Consider the following 11,302-nt stretch of genomic DNA (forward strand, 5'->3'; position numbering starts at 1 on the left):
AGGATGGTCTCCATCTCTTGACCTCGTGATCCGCCCGTCTCGGCCTCCCAAAGTGCTGGGATTACAGGCTTGAGCCACCGCGCCCGGCCTTATTTTCTTATTTAATTGTGTTGACTGAACTTCTAGTAATTTGTTGAGTAAATGCAGTGAAAGTGGGCTTTAGTGTCTTGTTCCAAATCTCAGAGTAAAAGCTACCAGTCTTTCATTATTATGAAGCTGCAGGTTAAATTCTCAATTGTGACTTAATTATTACATCACTTTAATGTTTTATTCAAGTAATCCATAGACATGGTCTCAGCAGGGTAAAATGTTAGAAACATAAGAAACTCGTGCTGACCCCAAAGTCAAGGATTTCAATTTATCTTTCCAATTTTTCTCCGTATTTGCCCATGTATTTTTAGACAACACATTCATCTGCTAATGCCTGATTTCTATATCCCAACTACCATTCCTTGACCCATGATATAGGCTAACGTGGATAGTGACCTGCTCCCTCCTCCATAATCACCCCCAGGTTCCTTACTCTTCTCCCATTGTCGCAGCAGAATTACATTCCACTTTATGTCTGCAATGAGGGGTTGACAACATCATTTCATCTTGTAGAATTTATTGCTGCAATACAAAAAAAAGAAACTATTGTATTTGAACATGATAGTTAATATATCTCAGTTGAGAGAAATTTTTTTAAGAATATTAATTTCACTATTATTTTGCTATACCCCTTTCTAGGAATGTCCTTAAGCACATATTGGCCCTCCTGTATGAATTCCTGAATTTTTCTATCTTTCCTAAATAGCAGTCTTTTCATGTTGTTGTTGCTTTTGTTTACCTTCAAACAGGGTTTTCTTACTTTGTCTTTTGAAACTTCTCTCATTGCAGCCTCTGGTAATCACTATTTTGCTCTTGACTTCCATGAGATCAACTTTTTTAGATTCCACATATGAGTGAGAGCATATGGTATCTGAAATTCTATTTCTGATTTAGTTTATGTAATATCTAAATTAGGTTCATCTGTGTTATTGTAAATGGCAAAATTTCATTCTGGTTTATGAGTGAATGAAAATCCATTGTGTATATATATCATGTTTCATTTATCCATTGATGGATATGTAGGTTGATTTAATATTTTGAGTAATTTTAAGCTGTTTCAAAAAACACGGGAGTGCAAATATCTCTTCAACACCCCAATTTCATTTTCCTTAGATATATACCCAGTAGTAGCATTGCTGGATCATATAGTAGTTCTATTTTTAATTTTTTGAGAAACCGCCACACTGTTTTCCATAATGGCTGTACTAATTTACATCATCAACAACAGTGAATAAGGTTTTCCTGTCCCCACATTCTTACCCACACTGGTTATCTTTTATCTTTTTAAAATAGTCATTCTAACTGTGAAGTGATATCTCTTTTGTTTTTGATTTGTATTTTCTTGATCATTAGATGCAGACCACTTGTTTTTACCTGTTGGCTACTTGTTTGCTTTCTTTTGAAAAATGTCTATTTAAGCCTTTTGACCATTTTTAATTGGGTTTCTTGCTTTATTTTTATTTGTTTATTTACTTATTTTTGGCTCTTAGGTTTCTTACATATTTTGGATATTAACCCCTTATCATATGTATATTTGGCAAATATTTCCTCCCATTCCATAAGCTGTCTCTTCACTGTGCTGATTGTTCCTTTTGCAGTTTAATGTAATCCCATCTCTCGGTCTTTGTTTTTCTTGCCTGTGCTTTGAGGTCTATAAAAAAAATCCCCATATCAACGTCATCAAACATTTTCCTTATATTTTCTTCAAGTAGCTTCATTAATTTAAGTTTTCCATTTAAGTCATTAAGCCACTTAGAGTTAATTTTTGTATATGATGAAAGAAAAAGCCTATAATTTCATTTTTCTGCATGTGGATATCCAGCTTTATATAGAAGCATTCATTGGAGAGACTGTCCTTTCCCCAATGTATGTTGTTGGCATCTTTGTTGAAAATCAGTTGGTGATAAATGTTTAGCTATATTTCTGGGCTCTCTATTTTGTTCCAATTGTTTATCAGTCCATTTTTGTGTTAGTAGTATACTGTTTTCGTTATTTATATCTTTACAGTATATTTTAAAGTCAAGTAGTGTAATGCCTTTAGCTTTGTTCTTTTCCTCAAGATTGCTTTGGCTAGTCAAGTTCTTTTGTGGTTCCATATGAAATTTAAGATTTGTTTCTATTTTTATAAAGAATGCATTAGAATTTTGATAAGGATTTTATTGAATCTGTAGATTGTTTTAAGTAGTATGAACATTTTAATAATATGAATTCTTCCAAACCATGAACATGAGATATCTTTTCATTTACTTATATCTTCTTTGGTTTCTTTCATCAGGGTTTTATTGTTGCTATTGTAGTGACCTTTGGGTCAAATTTATTTACTCCTTGTGATGAACTCCCTTAGCATTTGTTTGTTTTTATCTGCCACTTGCAGAACAGATTTGCAGGGTACAGCATGCTTGGTTTGCAATTTCTTTTGTTTGTATACTTTGAATATGTCTCTCCACTTCCTCTGATTGCAACATTTTTGTTTAGAAGTTCACTTATAGCCTTATGAGAGATCCTTTATATGTGACAAGTTTCTTCTCTCTAGCTGCTTTTGAGAATCTCACTTTGTCTTTGACTTAATTTGATTATAATGTACCTCTTAGTATTCTTTTTTGAATTCATCTTGCTTTCATCCTTTGAATTTTCTGAATCTTTATGTCCATATTCTTTCCTAACTTCAGAAAGTATTCAAATAGTATTTTTTTCATAAACTTTTTGTCTCTGTCTCTCTCCTCTCTTTCAGATACTCCCATAATTTGTATATTTGTCCATTTCATGGTGTTCCATATATTTCTTATTTTTGTTAGCTCTTGAAAGTTTTTTGTTTCTCTAGATGACCTGGTTTTTGAATTCACTAATACTTTCTTCTGCATGATTGTGTTTCATGTGGGAACTTTATTGAAATTTTCAGTTCTGTCATTGTGTTCTTCAGCTCCAGTAATTCTTTTAGTTATTTTTTTTAAATGTTCTCTATCATTTTAGAATCTCATTTGCTTCTTGCATTGTTTTTCTAATTTTATGTAGTTGTTTATCTGTATTTTCTTGTATTCTTGGGCAATATTGCTGGTTTCTCTGATGTATGCAACGAATTGCAAATACACCCTTGGTACGGTTAAAACAAGTAACTAACTTATGACTTAACCAAATAGTATCTGTGTTAGTTTCACCAGCAATAAGAAGTGTGTCATTCAGAGTTTTATTTTCTTGTATCTTAGTGAGCTTTGTTAAGATTATCATCTAGAATTCTTTTCTAAGCAATTTATATAACGCCATTTCCTTGGGGTTTATTATCTGAGTTCATGAGCTTCCTTTGGTGGTATCATGTTTGCCTCATTCTTTGTTAACATGTAGCCTTGTATTGGCCCCTGAGCACATGAAGAAGCACACTCCTGTTTTAGTCTTACAGACTGGAAACAAGTTAAGTCTTTTCCAACTAGGGCTCCTGACTGTTGAAATTGTTTCTGAGATTGCAGTTGAGTGGGACTGGATCTGGGTATTGTGGTTGATACTAGTTCCACAGTGGAGGCCACAGTTGGTGGGGTTATTCCCATGAACTAGACTGAGTGTATGTTGTGTCTGGATCCTGAACGTACTGAATACTGAACTGTCTCCAGGACCTTGGTCTGTGGGGCTGGTGGTCTGCTTCAGGATTCACAGATGGCTGGATTTTATTAGGTATGCTGATCAATGTGACTTTCCCTAGATCTCTGGGAAGAGTCCCACTGAATCACTGGATGGGCCCCTGAGCTGGTTGCGCTGCTTCAGTGTATGCTGAGACATGCTGGAGCTGAGACACAGAGATGTTTTAGGTCCACAGCAACAACGGAGATCTTCCATCCTGTCTCTTGGGTTGAGGATAGGTATGTCTCCCAGTGGGCTCTTGGGTGAGTAGCTCTGATCTCAGGTGCAGTTGAGAAGACCTGGAGTCAACTCATATGGCCACTTCAAGGTCCACAATGGGAACAAAATTTGGGCATTATCCTTCAGAGGCACTACTGGATATGCCTCCCTCTGAGTCCCCAGGCAGGCAGAGGTGGTCTCAGTCTGCAAACATGAGGCACCAGAACCAAAGTCAATGATATTCGAGAACCTGGTGGGAAACAGAGGTTGGCAAGCCTGCCACAGGGACTCTGATTGTTGCCTCTCCCTCCAGGACTCTGGCTGTATATAAATGCTCCCAGACCATAGCTGGAAGGTGCTAAAACCAAGCTTCAGGACTAATTCAGAATCTGCTATGGGTTCTGTGTTGGCAAGCTCGACATGGCTGCACCAGCAGGCAAGAATCCAAGAAGTTCCCTATGTAGGCAGGATTGCATGTAGACTGCAGCTGAAAGAGGCTAGCTTTGATATTCAGGGCTCTTTCTAGAGCTGCTATTTTTGAAAAGTCAGAAATCCTCCCCAGTGGTTCAGATGAGCGAGTCTCCAAACAAATCCTCATGCCTTTGGGATAGCTTCCCAACTGCAGCGAGAGGAGCTGGATCTGAGATTAGACCCCTTCAGAATCTGCTGTGGGATGAAGGCTGGCAAGCCTGTTCCAGTGTATGATAATCGTACATTTCTCTGCAGCTTTCTGCATAAGTGGGAGAGTTCCCTGACTATAGCAAACAGTGGCTGGAGTCATGACCGGGCCTTTGTCAGGATCTTCTTGGGGTCAGAGACCAGCAAGCCTGTTTCAGTGGCTTAGATGGGTGAGTCTCCCAGTAGTTTCCTACACAGGTAGGCAAACTCCCTGGGCTGCAGCAGAGTGGGGCTGGAGTTAAGACAGTGTCTGTTCAGAGTCTACTCTGGGACAGAGGCCAACAAGCCTGTCCTGGATGCACAGACAAGTGACGAGTGAGGCTCCCTTTTAGTCCTCTTGTGAACAGTACAAAGCTGGGACTAAAGCCAAAAGTAGCTGGAGGCAAGTTACAGGAAAACTTTCAGGCCCACTGCTGAGACTGATGCAGGCACACAGATGAGTCTGTCTGCTGAGGCACTGCTGGGCATGATTCCTCCTGGACCCCTTGGCAGATAGTTTTGGCAACAGACACAAGGCTGAACAGGGCTATAACCAAGTCCTTTGGGGGAGTGGGGTGATTTCCAGATTTGTACCTGAGAACGTAATTGGTGTGTCTGCCACCGAGGTGCGGATCTTCACTCTCAAAACAACCTCCTCACAAAAGAGACCTTGATTTGCAGATGCGTGCAAAGTTTATGTGGTCGTGGTGGGATACAAGTGGGTGACCTCCTATTCTGCCATCTTGCTTGGAAGTTCATACTATTCATCAAAAAAGTGACAGAACTTTCTTTTTTAAGCATCAGTAAATCATATTTTCAAGTTGGAAGCTAAATTACATGAGGCTTTACAAGAAAAAGTGAATGATAACTCAAAGTACTGTAATTAAAGTCAAGGTACCAAATATCCCGGAGGAATTGAAAAATGAAATCACAGAGGACTCAGTATAATTGTGTTGCAAGGGTTATCTCTAGAAATTTAAACATTTTCAGCCATTTTGAAGCAACATATCCTGTTGAAGACATCTGGAAGGTAAGATGTAGGGATGGAGTATAGTCCAAAATATCTAAGGCATTCTGGAGTTCAACCACAATTAATGAAATTGCATTTTGTTCAAAGGTTCTATATCAAAAATTATTCTGTTTTAAAGTCCTCAAAATAGGGAAGTAAATGCTTCATGTTAATCTGCAACACATCTCTCTGTGAAATTAAAGCAGTGTGTTTCTATATTTGTCACAGTTTTTGAAAAATATTAAATGAAATAATACCTGTGAATGTGCTAAGTCAATGTAAGGTATTATTTACAGCAATAGAAAATGTCATAAGTTAAGAATCATTGTAAGATTCTCCAGTGGATCTTGTCTATTTGTTCATACTTTCAATTAATTATGGAGGATGTATGGACTCCATCACTGTGTAAACCTCACTTGTTTAAGAGTACATAAGAAATAAGCATATAGCTTACCAACAATCTAGTAAGAAAAACAGTATATTTTCAAAAATATTTTCTGTTGAGTAACAGTGAAGCTTATTGCAAGATTACCAAAAAATGTGTGACAAGATGTATACAATGATGGTAACAGTCATCTGATGAATGCCTACTGCGATACATTATTTTAAGGAAAAAATTTTAAAGAAATAACTCATTATTCTTTATAGCAATTCTGTGATTGATGGGGATTTTTTTTTTAATCTCAGAGATATTATTTAACTTGCCTGGTAGCAAGATTGTTGGTTCTACAGCAGAAAGGTAAGCCCAGGTTTATCTAATTTGAAGGTTTTTGACATTTGCAATTTGTGTAAAACAGATAGTGGCCACATGTGTTCTGTGAGTTGAATAAGGCAGAGCTTGCTATCTGCAGAATGATGAAGCAAGCATGTAGAAGAATGCATGTGTGCTGTAACTGGAAGAATACATGATTTACAGAGGTAAAGGATTATGGAGAAGAAAGATAATTTCAAGCAAGACAAACCTGAGAAAGACCTAAGCTCACATTTTTGTATCACAGAGATCTATAAGTAGAAATGCAAAGGGTTTGTGCTAGAAAAAGAGAACAGATGACCTGAAATAGAGGCTTGAACAATTTTCTGAAATTCCTCACAAACAAGATCAATAAGGAAAGTAGTATGTTCTGTAACAAAATTGAGACATTGAATGCCTTTAAGGAGAGTGCTATTAGTAGGATCAAAGGGTGCTTTGGAAACATTTAAAAATAATATATTGTGATATACTGAAGAATATAAGATTAATTTTATCTGTAATCTCCAGGGGTACAGATGCAAAGATTTTTTTTTCAGAAGTACTTATGAACCTTTTTAAAAGACACCAGTAATCCTTTTTGTGAGATGTGATTTGAAGTTTCTGTCTGTAGGCAGCGGGGTGTATGTGATGAATAATTTCTAAGTTTCAGCAAGGAGAGTTTTTGCATGCCAGTTTTGTCTAGAACGTAGTACCTGGTTTTTGCATCTACGTTTGGAAGTGGGAGAGTGATTTGTCTATTGGCACGATGCAGCACATCTAGGGCAGACACTGAGTTTAGTCACCAACACTGAAGGACTGCTTCTTGCCTCATTTTCCTCTCCTTTGCTCGCCGTTCCTCTCAGTTTCCCTGCAGCACCAACATTTCTTCTTTCAATGTGAATTGCCTTTTGATACTCTGTCTTTACTCAGTCAACATTTCTTTTCTCTCTTCTTCTTACTTTACTATCTCAAATCCCCCTTTCCTTGGAGTATCTTTGTAAAACCCCTTTAGGCTATAGTTATAATTATTAAAAACCCAAACTGTTTAAAGTTGATTCAAAATGTTATGTTTTAAAGATATTTGAGACAAAGATTATTAATTCCATATGACAAGAGATTTCACAAGAATTGGATACAAACTTGTGATTAAATTTTCACAAAATGTATAAACAATGTTGTATTACACATTATGATTTAAGCGTCAACTCCAATGTCTACACTAACCCTTCATGCTAATGTAGCTCTAAATAAATGTGTTCTTCCTAATATCACTTAACTGGCTTTCACTAAGACGTTGCTTATGTGAGACTGAAGTGAAGGAGACAGCTGAGTGCTCAGAAATAAGTGCCTTGACAACCAAGAAATACTATTTGCTTTAGTCTCCTCTGATAGGAAGTAAAGAAAAGGATAACTTGTAAGACTGGCTTTGGCAAAAAGTGAGGTAATACAATGTAACACAAAATAAATATATTCTATGCAAACTAACCTTGAAAATATTTGAACTATGAAAATATTAGAGGAATATATAGGCTACATCTCTCTATCTGCTATACTGTAGATATTGTATTTCTTTGCTAGGAACTAACAACTGAAAAATGTTTCTCAATTAATAAAAGAACAGCTCATCTTGATCGGTTCTACTATCCTACACTGCTGTTCTTCAGGTGGGGCCTAATATGGGGTAAAGTGAACAGATGATTTTACATAAGTGGACAGAATGTGACAAGGTATAGATTTAAAATATGCCACAGTTTGTTGTTAATACAGGAGGCATGGACAACATTTGTGAGAAAAAAAAAAAAAAAGATGTAAAATTAAACCTAATTAGAGTCAGGTCCTGTCATTGGTTAATAATGGGGACCAGGACGTTTTAGTTCCCTCTGTGATTCAAGCTATGGGTGTAGGGTTGTGGTTAAACAGAAGAACAAGTCCCTGGCTAGGCAAAAAGATAAATAAGAAGACAAATACAGATTAGAAGGTACATGATCTATGGAGTTCCTCAAGGTGCACAGCTTCCTTCAATTACTAATCTAATTTGTGGACTAATTAATTATATAATTTAGATACAACTGGAAAGAATTGATGTTTAAAGTTCTTATTATCTTTCAAGGATGCAGCACATTGGATTGAAATATTGTTTTGTACAAAATGGAAAAAGCAGCATTGTTAGGAGCTGATACGTTAAATGTTGATTTTCCATAAACTTTTAGTATTTGTGTTTCAAAACATGGGGAGAGAGATAATTTCACACAAGTATAACAACATGGATGAACTTGAACTAAAAAATACATTTTGTTTATTAGAGGGACTGCAATTGAGTCAAGCAATGTAATTTTCACTGGGCAATAAGTGTTAACAAACAAAAAATTATGATACCCATAAAAATGTTTCAGAGTTTTCTGTGGGATGTATATTGAAAGGTTTGCACTAGGATGAATGATAGAACGTTTCAGAAAATATAATTAGTAATTGTTTTAAGAAAAGTGGGAAAAGTGAAAATATCTGAAAAAATTAAGTAGCATGTATTAGTTTACACTATATGGGTTGAGTTTTTTAATAGCACTATAAATGTGAAAAACATTTTAGAGAATTTAGAACTGATTAGGAATTTGGATGTGGTGAACACTAGAGTTAGAATATTGTTATAGTCACAGAACCAGTGATTACTACATAGATCAAAAGTATTAAAAAATTAATAAGACAGTCTGAACAATTTGTTCAGAGGGTATCAGGAGAGAAATAAAGGAAGCCAATTCCTTAATCCGTGGAGAAAGGGCACAAGAATGAAACAAAATGATTGTTAAAATAGACAATTAAAATGATGCTACTTTTTAGCCACAAGATTGTTCTTAAAAGGGTCTTTCTAAAGACAATGAAGATTTTTTTTTCTTAAACTAGGAATAGATTGTACTCCCTCCAATAGTATTTAATTTCAAATGTTTGTATTGTACGAACCATATCCCATGTAAGGTTCTAAATACTTTAAAATCTAATTTTGTTTAGTCTTTATAACACCTTATAATATAGATATTGTAAATATCAAAATTTATGGAGTAGAAAACAGGGATTAGAGAAAATAATCATCTAACATCACACAGCTGAAAGAGTTTGAAATATGTTCTGACACTCTCGTGTAACCTGGTTCTTCAGGAAGATACACTATACCTGACTGTCTTATGGACACATTTAAGTTATAGGGACCAGGGCACATTGGTGAGGATCTTCTGCTGAAACTTACCGTTATTTGCAATAAGGATCAAGTAACATACTCCTCATGTTGGCATTTTAATTTGTTCTCATTACGTGGCGTTCAACGAATCATGTATCATTTTAGTATTTGTTTCCATCTACACTTTCCTAGATGGAATTTTGTTAGCATCATAGTGTGACGTGATTGGTTTCTGTGGGAAAGATAATAGTAATGTAATGAAATTCCCCCAAATTCATGAGTCTTCTCATGATTTTAGTGTAATTATAAAGGGAAAATCTACACTACATTTTTTAGTTGACTTGTCACTCAACTAGATTATAGAACTCGAGAAAAATCCCATGTTTTTACTACGAAACCTATCATTAGCTATGTATTGTGCATTAAAAAAATCACATCGAGCTAAAAATAATTCTTAAATTTTCTAGTCTACAAATAAAAAATTTGATGCCCAGAGAAATAATTTCCCCATGTTTACATTTTGTAGGTGTGTTGTTCTCCGAGGGAAGTCCTTGATATTTCTGTGACATAATTCTGGTTATTTCTCACACGTTGTATTCTCCATAGTGAACATACTGATCATGGCATGGGAGAATCAGACCTTCAACTCTGACTTCATCCTCCTGGGAATCTTTAATCACGGCCCCACTCACACTTTTCTCTTCACTCTGGTCTTGGGCATCTTCTCAATGGCCGTCATGGGGAACTCTGCTATGGTTCTCCTCATCTGTTTGGACACCCAGCTCCACACCCCCATGTACTTCCTCCTCAGCCAACTGTCCCTCATGGACCTCATGCTCATCTACACCACTGTACCCAAGATGGCCTTCAACTACTTGTCTGGAAAAAAATTGATCTCTCTGGCAGGTTGTGGAACTCAGATATTCTTCTGTGTGTCCCTGCTTGGAGCTGAATGTTTTCTTTTGGCTGCAATGGCCTATGATCGGTATGTTGCCGTTTGCCACCCGTTAAGATACCCAGTCCTCATGAGCCAAAACATCTGTGGTCTCATGGCTGCTGCTTCTTGGATTCTTGGCTCCCTTGATGGTATAATTGAAGGTGCCGTTGCACTGTCCTTCTCATACTGTGGTGCCCGGGAAATACCCCATTTTTTCTGTGACGTTCCTGCCCTTCTTACTCTCTCATGCAATGACACCTTGATGTTTGAAAGGATGATATTCATCTGCTGTGTAATTATGCTTCTCTTCCCTGTAGCAATTATCCTTGCTTCCTATGCTCGAGTGATTCTGGCTGTTATTCACATGGGATCTGGGGAGGGCCGCCGGAAGGCTTTTGCTACCTGTTCCTCCCACCTCATGGTGGTGGGAATGTACTATGGAGCGGCCATGTTTATCTACATGCGACCCACATCCGAACGTTCACCCACCCAGGACAAGATGGTGTCCGTATTCTACACCATCCTCACTCCCATGCTGAATCCCCTCATCTACAGCCTCCGAAACAAAGAAGTGGCCAGAGGGTTCATGAAGGTATTTGGGAAGGGCGAGTCTGAAGAGTAAATTGCCTAACAATATTTTGCTTTTTTCTTACATACTTTGCTTCATGCTTAAATTTATGTATTGAATTAAAGTAATCCAGAGCCTAATATGTACTCATTTGTATATATTTACAGGTAGCAGCATAAGATTAATAAATTGCAAAAATTGTTTGCATTCTTGTTCATTCAAATATTTCATATTTTTGTTGTGATTAGTTCAATATATGGCTATAAGTATATATTTGTTCCAATAGAAAATGTACCTCTGTATATTTTGTCTTT

The 11,302-nt window shown here is 36.7% G+C and overlaps 1 protein-coding gene across 1 annotated transcript; it reads left to right on the forward strand.

Moving 5' to 3' along the window:
• The first annotated feature begins 10,103 nt into the window (after positions 1-10,103).
• LOC105521570 (olfactory receptor 2M3-like) lies at positions 10,104-11,042 on the forward strand. The gene has a single exon (XM_011955784.1). The coding sequence runs from the start codon at positions 10,104-10,106 to the stop codon at positions 11,040-11,042; it is 939 nt and encodes a 312-aa protein (XP_011811174.1).
• The last annotated feature ends 260 nt before the right edge of the window (positions 11,043-11,302 follow it).

The sequence above is a fragment of the Colobus angolensis genome, unplaced genomic scaffold (assembly GCF_000951035.1).
Source record: "Colobus angolensis palliatus isolate OR3802 unplaced genomic scaffold, Cang.pa_1.0 Scaffold40, whole genome shotgun sequence".
In the NCBI taxonomy this organism is placed as follows: Eukaryota; Metazoa; Chordata; class Mammalia; order Primates; family Cercopithecidae; genus Colobus; species Colobus angolensis.